A 19730-nucleotide genomic window follows, 5' to 3' on the forward strand; every position below is an offset into this window, starting at 1 on the left:
TAAATTGGAATTTAACATTTAGAATTGATTTAAAATATAAGAGGTCCAATTGAAATTGAAAAGTGCATAGAACTCTCAGACCACGGCCGTAATCAAATCAGATTTGGTGGAAACTTTGCCTTTTAATAGGCTGAGTAAATGAGAGGGAACTATTTGGAATAGGGCAATGGACTAGTAAATGAGAGACTTTGTTCTGATGTAATATTTGGGAGGGAAAGGTGCCGGAGTCCGTCAGCCGCTGTTTAAGGGCTTGTTTGTGGCAATGAACCACAACTTGTATGATAGAGGGAATGGTGCTATATTCCTTAGTGCTATAGAGGGGAGAGGTGCTATATTCCTTAGTGCTATAGAGGGGAGTGGTGCTATATTCCTTAGTGCTATAGAGGGGAGTGGTGCTATATTCCTTAGTGCTATAGAGGGGAGTGGTGCTATATTCCTTAGTGCTATAGAGGGGAGTGGTGCTATATTCCTTAGTGTTATAGAGGGAGTTTATTATCAATATTAAATATATGTTTATGAATGGAGTTATATTGATTACATTGATGTTTTACTTTACTTTAGAGAATTGATTTAACATGGAATTAAATTGGATGATGGAAGAGTTGTGAGATTCTTAATAGATATATGATTAATTAGGAGTAATATTAGATATATTGAAATTTAACATTTAGAGCTGATTTAAAACATAAGATTTATGTATTTGGATATGTTATAATGTGTTGGTTTATGTAAGCTCTTCAAAAAATCCACTCCTTTTTCTTTTGTGCTTTCTTTCTTCCTTTCTTTTCTTTCTTTTTGGGGGAGGGGGAATAAAACAAAATTATGTATCATTTTACATCACTTCTATTGTAATGTGTATTGTTCAAGATGAAGAAACATATGCTGATGCAAATGGAAAATAAAATCTATAAAAAAGAAAAAAACCCAATGTGGTCAGATTCTTTGCAACACCATCTGTAAGGAGTGAGTCATTCTTTTCTACACTCGAGGCCAACACACAGCTTGATGCAACCACAAACATAGGCAGCCATTGGAAAGACTGTAACAATGGATCAATATTTCCCCCAATTCTCTTGAGACACTTCTTTGCCTTGGACACAAAGCCTTTAAATCCCCACACCAAATGGTTGGGATGATGGCTGCACTGAAGGGATCTGGATGGACGTGACAGCCCAACATGTGCAGAAACACCAACAGCTACTCCCATTTTATTTTTCCTCTCCTGCAACATTCACAGTAATTGTCAGCGCTTCTTGCAGCACCTTGGCCTCTCGAGATGTACGTGGGGTGAACATGGACTTTATTTGCCCAGTTGACTTTACTCCCAGACCATTGAGGCAAGGAATGTGAGCCATTCTCTCTCAACAATATTATTCACTACATCCCTCCTCCATGGACGTAAAGATGGACTGCCACTATCCAAAAATTGACAGGCTTTTAAGTTTTGAAGACAGTATAAGAAAGGGCAACCTTGCTGGTGGCAAACTGCTCCAACATAACCTGGACACAGCGAGGCAATTGTGTTGACATAATCATAAGGAAACAGGAATGTACATACAAATAATTACATCGCTCCTCAATATGGTTTGAAGTAACCCAAGACCTACATCCACGGTTTTATTCTCCAAAAGCATGACTTCAAGCTTAGTTCAGTAAAACCAATAAAATCCAGCAGGAATGCCAATCCAATGCAGAATATTCCTGTCTTTGAAATTCTGTGTACTCCTGAACCATTTTTGACCATGATGTAGAAATAAAAAATTATAAACCGTTCATTGTGCTAAGCCATTTGCTGAAATAACAGATGGTACGATTGACGTAGTGGTCAGCACAAGTACTTTACACTGCCAGCGATCGGGATTCGAATCCCATGTTGTCTGTTAGGAGTTTGTACGTTCTCCCCTTGTCTGAGTGGGTTTTGCCCGGGGGGTCCAGTTTCCTTCCACCATTCAAAATGTACCGGGGGTTGGAGGTGAATTGGGTGTATGTCTCAATTTAAATTTTAAAAAAATTATTATTTCTGTTTTGGCCTTGGTGATCCACGTAACTAATATCCACAATCCCTTGAATGAATTGGATTCAAGGGGAAAAGTGGCTGAAGATTAAATAAATAAGCAAACCAGACACACATTGTCAACATCTGTAAGTTGCAAATTACTTCCCTCATTCATCCCTGCAATATTTAAGACTACAGTTTGCAGGATGCAGACGAGATTTTAAGCTCTGAAATGTTATATTTTCCATAGCTTGCTGTGATTTATGAAAGGTGTACCTCACCGTGGGAAGATAATGGCATTTGAAATGGTTCATTTCATAAATCTATCTGCATGTCCCTGATGAATACAGAACTCTTGGTGCTCTTGAATCGAATAACGTTTTCATCCGCTATTGACATGAAAACAACAGGACTTGCTTTTTTTTGTGCCCAGTAATGATGCAGTTACTGAAGAGTTACTGCTGGAGTCTGTCTCAGGGGCTTTGAGCAGAAGCTGTGGGAACTTGTATCAACAAAATGAAGAAATAATCAACATGGAGCACTTCCCCACTATCCTCTGTAGCTACACGCATTAATAATATAGGTTAACTTAGTATTCCTGCAACCGCTTTACAGAAATATAACAAAGTCTGCAATTTCATAGCTTCTGCTACCATTCTTTTCTTCTGTATTTCCATATTTTGACGTGTTTGAATAAACCAATTTCAAGGTCAATTTCTGTTGTGCATTGCTTCCCATTGAAGGTAACCCCATTAAATTTGGATGAAATTTCACAAAACTGGTTCAACACAAACTATACAATTAGTTTTGAGCTCAGCGCTGGAATGCATAAATCAAAGATGATGTATAATAGGAGACCACTGTAAAGGTCAGTCTTATCAAATGCATTAATGCCACTGATCTTTTAATTAATTTTGTCGATGTTACTGTGATCTATTTTTAAAGTATTTGAAAATGTAGGTTTTATCTTTTTCCAAGAAATGGCAGTGTTAACTGTTCCTAATAATTTTAATGCACAAAAGTCAAGGGCAAATATAAGTAGTCACTTAAGGAAAGAAAACAAATTTATTGAAATATAATAGAAATATTACTGATTTAAACTGTGTGGCCTCAAAATTCATATCCCAATTCTTTGCATGAACTGAGAATAAAGTGCTGACACCACTCTATTCTCTGTCTTTGAAACTCGGTCTATTGACTTCGATGGGATGCACCTCAGAGGCAGAGACCAACGTACTGACGCTACCACAGACCACATGTAATACAACCTGCTATGAATGAATTTAGAAGCAAATATACATTAGGCATTAAAAAGAGTCATACATATCTGATATTTCTTCCACATTCATGCCACAATAATTTCAACAATTATGTTCCCCATTTATATATGTTTCTGCTTCAACTATTTGGAAAACTGCATTGATCCCACATTTTACTCCAGTGGTTCATATGTTCACAGCCCATTGTAAAGTTTTATAAAAGAAAAAAAAAACAATTAAAACTAAGGGAACAAACTAGCAATATACAGCAGATTGATTAGCATCGATAAAAGGGCAAATTAATAATCTAGCCGTTAACAATTGCTTAAGATAAACAAACAATCTTGACCAGTGACCTTAACTTGTCCTTCAGATACAGAAACAATTTTGGAATTTTCTATGTTTTTATTGCTGAGTTCAGGTATTCTCAAGTTTTCTTTTAGTTGTATGGCAGCACAGATACTCCTGGCTACACATTCACTCTTAACAACATTTCCCATCATATGCTATCAATTTTCTGACAGTCAATTTGCATATGACATGTCTTAAAGCCGGTATTATGTTAATTATTTAAAAGTGTGGCTTAACATTTATATCAACTCTCATATGAAGAAAGAATTGCACAGATCATGCCCTGTTGAAAAAATGGCTCATACAATTAAGATGAACTTCATTTTCCATCTCAGTTTTTCCTCTTAATTCTGCTAATATTTAAAATGCATTGGCTTAGGCATGAAGTGCATAAATCAAGAAGGGGAGTAGGAAGAAGAGAGAGATTTATCCTTCATTGACAAGCATTTTTTTCTTAGCCATGGTATCAGAGACCATTTGAATATAGACACTCATTCCCTGCTGGCTTTAGTTCTTTATCTAATTTCCATTTGGGTCTAGGGCAGTCAGGAAAGTAAATGTGGTTTATTTTTCACCCTTCCCTGCCCAATGATAAACAGAAGAGAAGGGAGAAGCGGGAGGATGATGAAAAATGTGAAGGAACGACCTTCCATTAAGCCACTTATGAGAGTTACAACCATCTGTACATACGACTGAAAAAAAAATACCAGCTGCGCGGTAAGCTCGCCACAGAAGATGACAAGCAAGAGGAAAAACCCATCGCCTGCTGATAGATCCCCTGCTGACGCTCGATTTGGAGTTGAAAATGAAGGTAATCAACCAATTTACAACTTCAACATTCCATACTAACATACTTTCTTCTGACTTGCGTCCATTTCGAGCTACAACCGGTCAGTCAGAACAGAACACGGTTGTAAGTCAGGGACTACCTGTACCATTGTAGTTTTTTTATGAAGTACCTTTTTGGCTGCAGCCAGTAAAAAAAAAAATTGGGGCATATGATGTACAATGCACTGAAACTCATTATTGTTATTGCGGTTTCCTTCCGCCCCCATCAACTCTCCCTATCCAGCTCACCACAACAATCTTACCCTTCACAAAACTTGTTGCCCTATTCCTCAATGGTATCTTTCTCCACCCCATTGTTACCTCGTCTTCAGCCCCAGTACAATCCGACCCTCTGCACCACCGCATGATCTTCCCCCACCCACTTGTGTCTCTCCCCCACCCACTCTGACAAGCACCCCACTCTGTGTTATTTACTGACATCCTTATCTCATGCTCAACCATACAACCACTCCTATCACTGCCCATACCAATCATCTGATCTTTTATATCAGGCTTTTCCACCTGGTTAATGAGCACCCTGTTATCTACTGTGAAACATGGAAAATAGAATTGAATGATCTCCATGTTGTAGAATTGGTGGGTTCACAGCTACAAATATTCACCATCGTTGTCTCTGCATAAATTCAGGATTGCACTTCTCTTAACTTAGTGATCAGAAATTCACCCATTACCTTGAGACAGTACAAGGAAGCTGACCAAAATACCAGCAAGTGCTGACACTGTAAGTACGAGCATCCAGCTTTCTGGAAAACTGAATCCAGCAGTAAGAAGGGAACTGGAAGCATCAACACAGCTGAAACAACATAATTTATGAAATCTCTTGGGTTAATGCCTTTATGTGCAGATGTTACTTCTGCATCCTCCCTATGTTCCTGGGTTCGGTAACTCCCTTTACTGTATCATCAGTCATCAGAATTTAAACATTAATTAACTGAAATAAATAGATCCCTTCCACAAAAGAATGAATCACGTCTCACAAGTTTGATATGTCTTAAAGCTGGGCAATAATATAAAGACACCTGGACTGTTTTAGCTGTGGCTATAGGGTGTATACTCTGGTCTCAATACAACTGCAAATTATCAGTCACATGAAATGTCTGTGTGAATTGTAGTGAACACATTCTTCTTTTGGTGATCATTTCAAATTCATTAATGGTATCAGTGATTCCATAAAACCAGCAAACTCAACTCAATTTACAGATCCTAGCAGATCCTACAGATCCCATCGTGTCGATTCTGCCCCCAAAATGGAGCCACATTGGATGGTCCCATTCCTCAGTCCTACCTTCATGGTTCTGACTGGTTACAAACCCAGTTCAGCTGAGGTTACCAAAATGACAAGAAGCCTGATGAAAGAGATTGATCTGAGAGGATGAACTAAAATAAAAGACACAGGGGCTTCACAAAATTATACGGATATGAATGGACTCTTGAGTTATAAAGATGCAATGAGACTAAATATTGCAGAAAAGCAATCAAAGTTGTTTTCCCATATTTAAAAAGCAATAAACCAGACAGCTTCCCTTTAGAATCTCAATGGAAAATTCTCGTGGAAAAAAAAATGTTTCCTTGTAACCCACACAGTGGTTCCAGACATCAATTCTTCTTCCCTCACCTTCTGTTCAAAATTAATCATTGTCTAAAACTCTCAGATATCTTTTCATAATCTTTTTTGTCAGTCACAAGTTAATGTTTTACATTTTGCTTTGGATGGAATAGATACAGGTAACGATGTTAGTCAGTTTATTCCTCTCTTTGAGCTGAGCTCCTTGGATTGATCTGAGGATAATAGTGAAAACAGTCCAGCCTGAAGTAAAGTAATGTTACAGGCTTTTTCTCTGAAGGTGACTTCAATAGCATTTCCTTAATGAGTGAAATATATCATCAGGAAGAACACATCTAGCAAAATCAAGGGAATATCTTCCCAATTTTTCTATCATTCTTGGATCGGATATTGAATGGATGGCTAAAAAGTGAGTGACCTTGAGCTAAGGGTAACCCCATCCTTTCAGTGTGTCTCAGCCTCAGTCTGTGACTTCAAGGATGGAGGTGGGATAAAGTGGGGCAGCAGGATGATTCATGTCGCCCTATAATTATCTGCCAAAAATACTAGGCAACAAGGCGGAGGTTTTTTTTAAACATGCACTTTGATAAAGTTTAGCACACTTACACCTCTGTTCAGATGATAAAAATAGGAACCCCCGTGAACTTATATTGTCTCTTTTCAGGTGTTGGGGAATGAGACCCCTCTCGGTCCCAAAAATGGACAGAGCTGAGAGACATTAGCAAAAGACCACCATAGCAACCCTCTGGCTGGCCATGTGATCACCAGCTCCTGTACTTCAAAGACTACAGAGTGACACACAGAAGGTTGAAAGTTTAGTTTGGCAAACATTCTAGGTTTCAGCGGGCTCAGAAAATGCCAATGGCCCAGGATGATTGGCAAGTGGCTAGAAAATGCCAGGTTAAATAATCACAGGGCCATTCTACTGTGGAGCGCATTAAATTTGTTGCTTCAACCCACCAATTTTCCCCTGCAACCGTGTCTGCCTGTCCCGCATCGGACTTGTCAGCCACAAACGAGCCTGCAGCTGACGTGGACTTTACCCCCCCATAAATCTTCGTCCGCGAAGCCAAGCCAAAGAAGAAGTGGAAAATTTATAACAGAACGACATCATTGATCCACGTTCATTCACAAGTTCATTTGGAGGCTGATGACACTTATTTTTCTTGAATTACTTGCTCTACCATATTCTTCAAGCAACTATTTTGGTGGCTTTAGAGTGGCCAGAGGAATTAAAAAAAGATCTTGCGATGCTGTTCCTGAACCTGGTGGTGCAAGTCTTGATTCATGCCTGTAAGGTGCTGTTTGCCAAGTTAATTTAATGAGGAAAATGACTCCAAATCCATTTTCGATGCAGAAACAAAAGGACTACACTGAATCAATGAAGACATCAGTCAAATCTGCAAGTACAACTGATAAATGGAACATGAACTGTCAGGACCATTACACTAATCAGCTAACATATTATCAGATACTTTTGCTCATTAATTTGAAAACCTTCCTTGCCGTTCACAACGCTTCTGATCTGAGTATTGTCTGCAAACTTGCTGATCCAATCACCACATTGTTGTCCAGATTGTGGATCTAGATGACAAACTATGCTGGGCGCAGCACCGATCCCTGCAGCACACCACTAGTCCAAGGCCTCCAGTTTGAGATACTATTGTCCACGGCCACTCATTGGCTTCTCCCACAAAGCCAATGTTTTTGAATATTTTAATATGAGATTTCACATCCAAAGTACAGAGGACCTATGGATAGATGTTAAAATTCTCAAAGATACATTCCACTTAAAATCACCAATGCCTGAAGAGGGCGCACAAAATCAGTGAACCGGTGCAGACTCGCAAGGCCAACGTGGCCTGTTTCCGCTCCGTAAATGGTTATATGGTTAATTGGTGCAGATGATTTCCAACATACAAGATACTCTGGGTACTCACCTTTAGCAGTTCAATAGACAAAACCTGAGGTTTGCATCGGTCTTCTGGAGAGAAATATTCTTCTACCTTCTGGAGGACTAGGTTACCCCAAAAAAAGAGAATCTGGGCTATTAAGAAATATTTAAACAGGTGTTATTGAAGATCCCAATATCCCTCCCTTAAACTGCACTGTCATGAGAAGATTAACTAGACAATCATTTGTTCATGAGTATAATCCCCTCACTTTCTGAGAAGGATCCAAGACAAGAGTAAATGGAATTCATGACAGGAAACAGGTTCATGCAAGTTGATGACATTAGAAAGTTGGATAATAAGCAAATATAACTTGGTTTTCTTTTCTTTTTAATGAACATTGTGGTAATGGGAACTGCAGAAGAAGCTCAGAACATACCGCAAACTTCCCTCCACTCCGACACCATCTACATCTCCCACTGCAAGGCAGCGAGCATACTAGAAACTCATCACACTCCAGACACACTTTCTTCTCCCTCTCCCCATTGGGCAGAGGGCACGGGAACGTGAAAGCATACGCCAACATGCTTAAAGCCGGTTTCTTCACCGCAGACGTGAACCGCAAAAACTGTGCTCTCACGATCCCTTGCTTGCAGTTAACCAATCTTCCTTTGCATTGTAATCCAGTACTCTGGAAATGGTACTCTTTACACAGCTGCATTAGAGATAAAATTCTGTTTGCAGAAGAATTCTTCTTACTCGGTATTGTTTTTGACAAATAAACTTGAACTTAAATGCTTGCACATGCTGTTTGGTGGCAGTCACCAGGAGCAGCTCCATTGAACATCATTTGGACCATTGTTAGAGATTTTTAACAACAGCACAGGTTATATCCAAGAAAATGTTACTTTGGACAAAATGTTCCCATTCCACTTGCCAACAAAAATGTTTGCACAAAACTAGGAGGTCTTGCCACATTGAAATGTCTCCTCCCTACCCACATCATTATTTTAAGGCATTTGTACTGTGGCTTCAGGCAAATACCGAGTCAAAAACAAAACCTTTTCAGCAGGCAACCCTTTGCCTTAATCTCTCATTGACAGTGCAGAACTGAGCACCCACAAAAAGGACACAGAACCTCATTCCCAAAGAACTTTTTTTTTTCTCTTGGATTACTGGGACAAGTCCAGCACAGCTAAGTAAGACAAAAAGTTAAACAACAAAGTCTGCTGATACTGTGATTGTAGTTTAATACACTCAAGTGCTGGAGAAACTCAGCAGGTCATGCAGAGTCCATAAGATATGTAACCAATGTTTTGGGACTGAGCCCTTCATTGAGGTATGAGCAAAAAGCAGACAAGCACCTGAAGAGAAAGGTGAGGGGAGGAAGGGAGAGGGTGAGGACCACAGCCAAGAGTTCATAGGTGGATATGGGTGGGAGGGCAGATGAGAATAGGGGTAAGGAGAGGGGTAGCTCTCTGAATGGAGAGAGGAAAGCATATGGAGAAATAGGGAGAGACAGACAGGCAGGGAGGGAAGGTCCTAATGGAAACTGGAGAAGTCAATGTTAATACCATCTGATTGCAAATTGCCCAGATGGAATATTAGGTGTTGTTCCTCCAATTACAGGGCGGCCTTGGTTTGGCATTGCATGAGACCATGGACAAATGGGAATGGGGTGTGGAAATGAAATGCTTGGCCACTGTGAGGATCCTGCTATTGCAGTGGACAGAGCGAAGGTGCTCAACAAAATGATCTTCCAGCCTGAGTCCAGTCCATCCAATGTAGAGGAAACCAAAACACATGACCCAGATGCAGTAGATGAACTTAGCAGATCTACAAGTGTAGTGTTGTTTCATGTGGAAGCAAAATGTTGGTGAGGGAGGAGGTACAGGCACAAGTGTAAGATTTCTACATGATGCAGCAGGACTGCATTTGGTGCACTCAATATGACCTCCACTACATCGGAAAGGCTGGAGGCAGACTTTCACTGAACACCTAACCCTAACCCAATAACAGGGACCTCCCAGTGGTCAAACATTTCAATTCCGCATCCCATTCCCACGCCGACGTGTTTGTCCATGGCCTCATGCACTGCCAAATCGAGGTCACCACTAACTGGAGGAACAACACCTAGTGCTCTGTCTGGGAACCCTCCAAACAGATGGCATTGACACTGATTTCTCCATTAGCCCCTTCTCTCTCTCTCTTCCCCACCCCCCCACACCCCTTTCCTTCACCCTCTGTTTCCTTTTTTCTAGCTCTCCACCTCCCTCCTTCTCCATTCAGAGCTAGACTCTCAGCACTTTTCTCTTCTGCCCTCCCACCCATTTCCAGCTATAACCTCTTGCTCCTCCCCTTGCCCATCCTACCCTCCTTCCTTCCACTTTTTACTCATATCTTGATGAAGGGCTCAGGCCCAAAATGTTAGATATTTATCTTTTCTTCTCATGGATGCTGCAGAAAGACAAAACACTAGCCAAAGAAAACACAGAACAAATGTACACAAGTTGTCTTCCCTCCTCTGTAATCTTTATGAAATAAACACGATAATAATGAAAGAATTATTCAGAGACATGGAGAATCAAAGTTGAGCACAAATTTATAATAATTTCCCTGACCTACCTGAAAATTTCAGTTCTACTATTTCATGTGACTGAATAATTCAGCACAAATTGTGGCTGAAAAATAAAGTTTTCTTCATCTGAACAATTTATTTTAGACCATGTGATGGAATAAGAGGACAATCCAACATACGAGAGCATCTTTTAGCCCATAATGAGCCATTGAGTGGTTGTCCAATTAGTCCAATTCCCCTCCCTTTCCCCACATCAGACACAAGGGCGGGTGGTGAAAGGAATGGGAGAAATCTTTTGCATTTTTATCTTTCGACAGATTTAACTGGAGTAATTCCGAAATTCTATACGAGTCTCAGTAGATTTTGGAAAGGGCAAACACACACATCCCTAATGTTACTGGCTGAACAGCTGCATGCAGATTCAAACCTCAGCACGATATTGAGGTAGGGGAGGTGGGCGGAGGGGGGTGCTGGCACTTATTCCTGTTTGCCGGCCCTTTCATCTTGATCCTGAGCCTCAATATTGCTGCAGAAGGGAAAACCATCCCAGAACAGAAGCTTTACCTAAGGAGCACTCGCAACTGGAAACCGAGAAATAAAGAAATCTAAATGCACACAATTTGGAATTTTATTGCAGAATTTCTTCTCTAATCCCATGACAATGTATCCATTTGGATAAAAGCTTGCAGTGTGCTAATGCAATGAAAGGAAAAAGCTGCTGCAGCCCTCAGATAGTTAAACTGAGCTGAACCAATGACCAAAAAAAATCCCTTCCTTTGCAGTCTTTCCTTATAAATCAACCACTCTCTGAGAGGTGGGAAGGGAAAAGTATTTCACTTGACAAAGGAGCAAAGTTTCACAAGTTATTTTTATGCCATCTCTGGAAAGGATCCAAATTTATTTAAAGAGGTAGCACTCCCAAAATTCTTGAGCGATGGAGGCTACATTAGAAGACGCAGTTAAGAAGCTAGGGGCGGATGTTAGGAGTGGGTCCTGTTGCACCAGAATGCCAAGCCATTTTTCGTTACATTATCAGAGGCTGTAGGATGGGGTGATGGGAAAGCTCTTGTGAAGAGCTAACACGAAGAAATGAGGAGGAGTCAGGTGCTGAAATTACTGACTCCTCTCAGTTAATATTTAAGTCAAATCTGAATGAACCAAAAGACCAGAAGTTCCATGACTTAACCCTGTTAAAAGAGGGGCTCAAATAAATACCAAAGGTTGGTGTTTCAACATTGGAAGAGCCAATTTGCATTGAAAAATCTGTATCTGATTCCTGAACCATCTTCAGGCACCACAGATGGATCTTAATCCAAGTGCCCCATAGAGGGAACATGAAAACTAGGCCCTTCAGCTCAGTTTGTCCATGCTTCCGTTTGCCTACTATTAACGCTTTCCAATCCACTTACTGTCCAGATGTCTTTTACATGTTGCAATTGTACCCACCTCGATCACTTCCTCTGGCAGCTCATTCCAAGTACACACTATCCTCCTGTGTCCCAAGGTTGCACATCTGGTCTATTTTAATTCTTCCCTTGTCCCCAGTCCTCATATTAAATCTTTATGACCTCTAGTTTTAGGCTCTCCTACTCTTGAGAAGAAACTGTGACCTTATCTTTGACCCTAATGATTCTGTACACATTTATGTCGTCCCCATCCTCCTATTCTTTAGGGATGGGCTCAACTGATTCAGCTTTTCCTTGACTTGAGCCAATAAGTCTCAGTAAATTCTATGTGAATCATTTTGCACTCATTCCAGCTTGATGACATCTTTCCTTTCTTATCCCTCCAATTTTCAACTGAAATTGGCATGTGTTTCAAGTGTCTTTGCACTTCCTCCTCTGTCTATTATCCCCTCACCTGTTACCCACTCACCTAATATCCACTCACCTATCCTTCAGTTTAGGAAACAGAATCATGAGACTGGCAATCCTGAGTCTCACTCAGCTAATCTTTGATGGGAAGAAGGCACGCTGAAGAGCTTTGAATCAATGAGCCTACAAGAGAGCAATGCAGCAACCCAAGTACGTAATCCTTGACACATTTTGGCCGAGACTGAAACCTTCCGTGTGCTTTCTTCAGTTTTTCAGTTTGAGCTTGGCAGCATGACTACAATTAGTTCCAGTACTAATGACATTATCACGATTATGGCCAATTCAAATGTCAGGTAGCTTTTTGATGGTCATTTTGCTTCATTAATTCTAATTTCATTTATTTTAAGCCCATTACAAAGTTCAAAGCATGAGAAGCACAATCTTGCACTTACACCTCAAGACAGGAAGGTTTTGATAATCTTGCTAATTTTTAAATTATAATGATGGTCGGGGCCTCCTCAGGGGGTTACAGATGTGAATTAAAAAGGGAATTATTAAACAACATTCACCTTGAAAAATGTAAAAAAAAAAGGTCTGTACAATTATGACTTTACCCATTCTATTCGATTCAAGTCTTAATTCAAAGAAAATAAAGTTTTAAAAAATCTGTCTGAAGTTTGGAACAGTGTTTTAAGAACTAACACACAGAATATTGTACAAAGGCAATGCTCTCAAGCAGTGCCTCTACTGAGGGTTAAGTCAGAATTATCATGTGTGGTATAATGATTCTGAATAGAAGGCGCATTTGACTGCTAACCTGTCACTGATGTTACTAATTTTATAAGACCCCCCCCCCCACCCCAAATCAGCAAAAGTCTGAATATCAGAATTACCTTAACTGAAATGAAGGCCAAGTTCATGACATTGCTCTTTTAAAGTCATCCTGCACCTTCACAGGCAACTTCTCTTTCTCACAGGGGAGACAATGCAGACTGCAAATCGTCAAGTTTACTATCATCTGACGGCACAGGTACAGCTCGACAAAAGAGTGTTCTCTGATCCTCGGAGCAAAACGTGTACTCACATAACCAGACACAACACACATATAGACAAACAATACATATGCAGGACAAGTAAGTCTTGGCCTGAACTGCTTTCAGGCACATGATGAGGTGTTGCATCAATGCATGTCTTTCAAATGCATAAAATTTATCAAGGTAATGACAAGATACAAAAAAATTGCATTTCATATATCAGGTCATCTCAAAGCACTTTTGAGCAAATGAAATATTTCCCACAAACTATAATTGTTTTTGTGACCTTAATTGAGAGATAAATATTGCTGTGACTCTGGAGATAATTTCTTGGTTATCATTCGAATAATGCTTCACCTTTTACACCTTCCCAATGGGGCATTTGTTTGAAGTCAACAGTGCAGCATTCCTTCAAAAGTGCACTGGAGCCAGCCTAAAAATTTCCATTCAGGTTTCTCGAGTAGGAAAGGTTACTTCCTGAGAAGATGAAGGAGCTTCGACAAAAATCCTTGTCATTTAACAACTTCTACAGGCGCATCGTCGAAAGCAGACTTGTTAGGTACATCACAGTGTGGGACGAGAGCTGCAGAAGGGGCTGAGTGCAGCTCAGAACATAGCAAAACATCCTTGTCCCTCCATGAACTCCATCCACACCTCTGGAAGCCTAGGAAACGCAGCCAAAGATTTATCACACCCGGACACGCTCTCTTCTCTCTCCTCTCCTCATGGGAAAAGGCTAAAGAGTGTGAAAGTAAACATGGGGTTAAAGATGGTTTCTTGCCTGCAGCCATCAGGCTCCAGATTGAGCCCCATAACAGTGCCATCATACTGCCCTTGCTTGATGGTAATTAATCTTTCTTTTCATTGCAATGCTCGTTACTTGGATGTTTCAATGTTCGAGACAATCTGTTATCAGCACGCAGAAGAACCTCAATCACTACTTGTACTAGGTATTTGGTGACAAGTAAACTTAAGCTTAAGATATAACTGTTTCACTCAAAGTAGAAGAGTGTAAAATGTTACAGGTTAAGTATTTGAAAAAAAGATGAGATGTTCTTCTGGAAAAGGGCAGAATCGATAGAATGAATAAGATAGAAGGTGGATATGATAGGTCTGTTGAAAAAGGAACCAATTTAGTTAGAGCTTCCCAATGTTTCTCCAAGATATACATTCAAAATTGGTCTCACATGTGACTCTGGTCTATGCTTAATCCCGACTCAGAGAAGAGATAATACAACAAGAATTTGTGCCTTTTCACAAGCAATCCTGAAACATCTTGATTATTTACTTATGACCTGATTGGTAAAACTTGTAGACTAGAATGACACAGTGAGAATGGCCACTTGCTAGCTCATGAACATCTGTGGTTCAATTTATCCTCAGAACAAGTTATTTCTGCTTGAATTAAAATCAGAAACCTTATATTCTCTTGCAACTTTATAAGTAATATATGATGGGTTCAAAAAGTATTGGATGCAGGAATTGCTGGCTTTGTATGTTAGATTTTGACATATTCGGGCACATGAATGAGCTACACAAAATAATTAGTCAGTTTGATGTTTTCTCTTAAAGAAGTTAGGCCTCAAACTTTCTTTCTTTGGCTTGGCTTCACGGACGAAGATTTATGGAGGGATAATGTCCATGTCAGCTGCAGGCTCGTTTGTGGCTGACAAGTCCGATGCGGGACAGGCAGACACGGTTGCAGCGATTGCAAGGGAAAATTGGTTGGTTGGGGTTGGGTGTTGGGTTTTTCCTTCTTTGTCTTTTGACAGTGAGGTGGGCTCTGCGGTCTTCTTCAAAGGAGGTTGCTGCCCGCCGAACTGTGAGGCGCCAAGATGCACGGTTTGAGGCGATATCAGCCCACTGGCAATGGTCAATGTGGCAGGCACCAAGAGCTTTCTTTAGGCAGTCCTTGTACATCTTCTTTGCTGCACTTCTGTCTCGGTGGCCAGTGGAGAGCTCGCCATATAACACGATCTTGGGAAGGTGATGGTTCTCCATTCTGGAGACGTGACCTACCCAGCGCAGTTGGATCTTCAGCAGCGTGGATTCGATGCTGTCGACCTCTGCCATCTCGAGTACTTCGATGTTGGAGATGAAGTCGCTCCAATGAATGTTGAGGATGAAGCGGAGACAACGCTGGTGGAATTGTTCTAGGAGCCGTAGGTGATGCTGGTAAAGGACCCATGATTCGGAGCCGAACAGGAGCATGGGTATGACAACGGCTCTGTATACGCTTATCTTTGTGAGGTTTTTCAGTTGGTTGTTTTTCCAGACTCTTTTGTGTAGTCTTCCAAAGGCGCTATTTGCCTTGGCGAGTCTGTTGTCTATCTCGTTGTCGATCCTTGCATCCGATGAAATGGTGCAGCCGAGATAGGTAAACTGGTTGACCGTTTTGAGTTTTGTGTGCCCGATGGAGATGTGGGGGGGCTGGTAGTCATGGTGGGGAGCTGGCTGATGGAGGACCTCAGTTTTATTCAGGCTGACTTCCAGGCCAAACATTTTGGCAGTCTCAAACTACTTCTTTTTCAATTCCCACCAATCAACAGTGGAGTCAACCATGCTTGGTAGTCGTGGGAGGAACATGGTGTTAGATAATGGTTGAACTGATACTTGCTAAAATCAACTTCCCTTCACAGGTCTCTCGAGTTAAAAGCACAAACGTGGGAGTTAATGGGTCAGGAAAATGATGTTATTGTAAGTTGTTTGAATCAACTTACCATACTGAAGCATCCTTCACTGCAGATGAGTGAGACTTTTCAGGGAGGGAATGCAAACCAAACAACATGAAATGATCAACCAATAAAAAAGTGGCAAAAACTAGATTTGTATGGAGAGAAGCAGATGTGGATGTCAAACACTGAGTGCTGTATTGAATGGAAAATAATGACTGTTGCATTGTTACTGTCTCAACATCCACATCAACCTTGGTGTAAAAGAAATAGTCTCATTTGCAGGGCATACTGTCATAAGCTTTGGTCGCTTGATCATGAATTTCTTCCCTAATAAAATGTTGAGAGAATTTTTTTTCTCTTAAATTTCATTGCCGATAAAGTTAAGAGGTGAGTAAAACACATGGCAAGGTCATAACTTTCAGTCTAATGTTAGAAAACAGGAGCAGAAATTACCACAAGCCTTCTCCAACATTCAACAAGATCATAGTCTTGTCATATCCTAGTCTCACTTTCCTGTATATTCTCCATCAGCTTCAATTTCCTTGTAGACTGAAGATTTGTCTCTCTGTTGAGTATATGTAATGACTCCACCTCTACTCTCTTTGGTAGAGAATTCCAAAGGATTGAATTTCCTGGAATCAGCAAGGAGCCCAGCAGATTGGAAAACCATAAATGTGATTCATGAAAAGGTAGTTCAAAAATACAGTAGTTCAAAAATATTAGCATAACATCTGGCATTGTGGAAAATGCTGGAACCCATTCTAAACAAAATAGTAGCAGGATATTTAGAAAATTACAGTATCATCAAAGCTAACATGATTTTATGAAAGAGAAAAATCATTTGATAAGGTGCTTTGACAGTTCAACAAACAGAGTGGCTAAAGGACCTATCTCATTGGCCTGGAGACTAGGTGGTGACCTGGTGGCGACTCGAGTCTCCACTGGTTCCGGAGAGTCGCGGGAAAATCGAACATGCTCGATTTTTTTGGAGACTTTTTCCAGTCTTCACGACGTCTCCATCAGTTGCGGCAACGTCCCGGAGACTAATTTTGTCCACGACGTCTCCGAGACCTGCCAGAGACCAAGGAGACTGAGGAGACGTTGTGGCGACGATGCGGCGATGTCTCCATGATGCTGCTTGACTTAAAGTTCGCGTGACTGTGGGCGTGCTGGCATCATCGAGACACTTTCACTCCTGGTCCAAGTCACAGATACATCCCGGTCAAAGTCTTCATCATCTGGTACTTGTTCCTGCTGCTGTTGCTCCTTGTACAACCTTGGAAGAGGCCCCACCATCTTGTCTTGCCAGGGGACAGCTCCAACTCCAGAGTAGTACTGTCCTTCCACCATGCCACCCAAGGGCAGTGGGGGCCAGAAGGACAAGAAGAAGGAGGATGAAGCAGTTGTAGCAGCTTCTGTGCAGTTTGTGGATGCTGAGGCAGCAGATGATGCTAGAGAAGATGAGGAAGATGGTTCCAGCAACGATCCGACTAGAAAACAATACGATTGGAAAGAGGGGCATCAAGAGGCAATGGCTGACTTCTGGGAGGATCACCCGGAATTTTACGATAAATCGCATGCAAGATACAAAGATAACCAACACAAGAAAGCAGCGGTTGAAACCTTCCTTGTTGATATGCAGAACATCTTCAAGGAGATCAAAAAGCCCCTACCTACATGTGAGTGTATATTTAAATTGCATTGAATTTATATTTAATTGCATTAAAATAAATACATGCAAAAATATGTTAAAAATGTAGCGAAAGTAGTAACGATGAATATGTGTAATATAATTGTTGTAATACTGTTATTCTTTCAGATGCACAGTTCCTAGCACCTGCGGAATAGGAGGACAAGATCCAACCGATACACAACTAAGAAGTCAGGGCAGCCTGCACATACCATCTCTGCCAAGGAAGCCTTCATTGTAGAGAGGTACAAATTTCTGCGGAAGCACATTGAGGGTTATAGGCATCTCGCGCATGAGACTCATTCAGTAAGTATAGACATGAATTCTACTTTTTTCTTATACCACATACAGTCCTGTGTCATGTGTCATAATTACATTTTCCTATTTTCTTCTACAGTTTGGCAGAGGCCACCACTCCAGAGAAGAGGATGATGACGCCATCAGTGTCGGGTCAAGTGTGGAATCTTCTTCGTGACCTGGACCAAGCACAAGCACCAGTTCCGCTGGTGGCAGAAGAAGATGCGGAAGGAAAGCGGTGATGTCTCCGAGGCAGAAGTAACACCCATGCTAAGTGTATTGTCATCTTGTGTGAATTGATGTTCAGATTGCTTTTTTGGAAATGCCATATTTATATATGATTTGCATGGTCATCTTCTTGTCATCTGATGCATCCCTCCCCCATCCTTTTTTTTGATGTTTTTGTCCACCTTTTTTAAATCTTCTTTCTCCATTTCCCTACACTTGGCCTGTGTGTTGCAGCTTTTGGACGGGGTACAGAATCTTCTGGGGAACATCAACCAGCCTTTGTCAAATGTGAGATTCCTTGAAACAGAAATCCTCCAGGTCCCAGAGCATCAATTTAACAACTGTAGTATGGAGGACATGTTCCTGGTCAGGAATTATCAGGTATGTAAAAAAATATATGAAGAATTTTGAAATTTGTGACTTTTGTTGAAATAGTTCACAAGTTCACATTGCTATTTTGAAAATGTCCTATTTCTATAGGATGTGTATTTCTTTTGCAGGCCCATGGTGGTGGTCAAGGGACTCAGATTATGCAGAGCAGGCTGAACCAGTCCATGGGAAGGTCCAACCAAGTGCAGTCTGGGGGAAGATCCAACCAAATGCACCCAGAGGGAGTGTCCAACCAAATGCAGGCAACAAGCCAGGGGATGCACCAGATGCAGAATGGGACTCAAGTAAACCGACAGGTAGGAAGGGGAGAATATTTCCTCAGCGATCCTAAAGTCACTACCATACATGTGAGTGGATATTTAAACTGCATTGAGAGATAATGATGAATATGTTTGACATTCTTCTTGTAATACTGTCTTTTTTTAGATCACAATTTTCTTTTTTTTTCTTCCTCCTGCCATCCTCTTTACCTTCTATAATTATGTTCCTTTTCCTACAGCCCATGTTCCACCAGTCCTGGAGGAATGGACAGAACATTGCATCGTCTGGTGGCAGCACTGCGGGGACAGGCTTGTTGATGGTGATGTCCCCCCCCTACATGTGGGGTACAAGCAACCTGAGTGTACTGTTGAGTGGGGCTTTAAACACCAGTATTGACTGTGAGGGTTCATTCCAAGTTTCTGACACCACCTCCAGGTCCACCCTCACCACAACCCCCCTAAGAGTTTCATTTCCAGTATCATTCCCACAAATAAAACATTCCAGTGACACAGAGGCTGAATAAATCATAATGTGTGTTACTAGGTAGAAAGAAGTCTGTATTTTCTTGCATGGAAGTTTGAACCACGTTCAATGCATTGGAGAGAGTATCACTACCATTTTGCACTTGTGTACTGATGTACCAAGTTTCCTGTGCCTTTATTGTCACATGAAAAATGTATTTGATATTTGCTGTACAAAGTTGTGAGGTTTTTATTTTTCACAATAATAAAAATACAAAGTTTGACTTTTAAATTTGTGGTTTCATGCTACTTTTAATTTAACAACAAAATGCAACAATATTAAAGAATAAATTTATTATTTGCAATCAAATTTACAATTGAGAACAGTACA

The 19730-nt window shown here is 40.8% G+C and overlaps 2 protein-coding genes across 12 annotated transcripts in view; one reads left to right on the forward strand and one right to left on the reverse strand.

Annotated features, from left to right (window-relative positions):
• Positions 1 to 19730, reverse strand: part of wwox (WW domain containing oxidoreductase) — an 877584-nt gene that overhangs the window by 266832 nt on the left and 591022 nt on the right. The window lies entirely within an intron of this gene.
• LOC138744034 (uncharacterized) lies at positions 2773 to 19578 on the forward strand. 2 transcript variants are annotated; one of them, XM_069899541.1, is made up of 7 exons: positions 2773 to 2864; positions 4206 to 4417; positions 17832 to 18008; positions 18100 to 18257; positions 18462 to 18608; positions 18728 to 18913; positions 19117 to 19578. In XM_069899541.1, exons 4-7 carry the CDS (start codon positions 18222 to 18224, stop codon positions 19399 to 19401), a joined length of 654 nt encoding a protein of 217 aa, XP_069755642.1. In that variant the 5' UTR covers positions 2773 to 2864; positions 4206 to 4417; positions 17832 to 18008; positions 18100 to 18221; the 3' UTR covers positions 19402 to 19578. The 2 variants fall into 2 exon arrangements, 1 of the variants encoding a protein (XP_069755642.1); XR_011345217.1 differs by lacking the exons at positions 2773 to 2864; positions 4206 to 4417 and adding an exon at positions 12170 to 12513 and having other exon boundaries at positions 18100 to 18608.

Source organism: Narcine bancroftii, chromosome 10, assembly GCF_036971445.1.
Source record: "Narcine bancroftii isolate sNarBan1 chromosome 10, sNarBan1.hap1, whole genome shotgun sequence".
Taxonomy (NCBI): domain Eukaryota; kingdom Metazoa; phylum Chordata; class Chondrichthyes; order Torpediniformes; family Narcinidae; genus Narcine; species Narcine bancroftii.

Excerpts from the sequence above, each read along its gene's own strand:
- LOC138744034 (XM_069899541.1), top strand. The coding sequence starts at position 18,222 with ATGCGGAAGGAAAGCGGTGATGTCTCCGAGGCAGAA. Across the intron at positions 18,258-18,461 it reads GTGATGTCTCCGAGGCAGAA|CTTTTGGACGGGGTACAGAA; the intron begins GTAACACCCATG and ends TGTGTGTTGCAG. Across the intron at positions 18,609-18,727 it reads TCCTGGTCAGGAATTATCAG|GCCCATGGTGGTGGTCAAGG; the intron begins GTATGTAAAAAA and ends TTTCTTTTGCAG.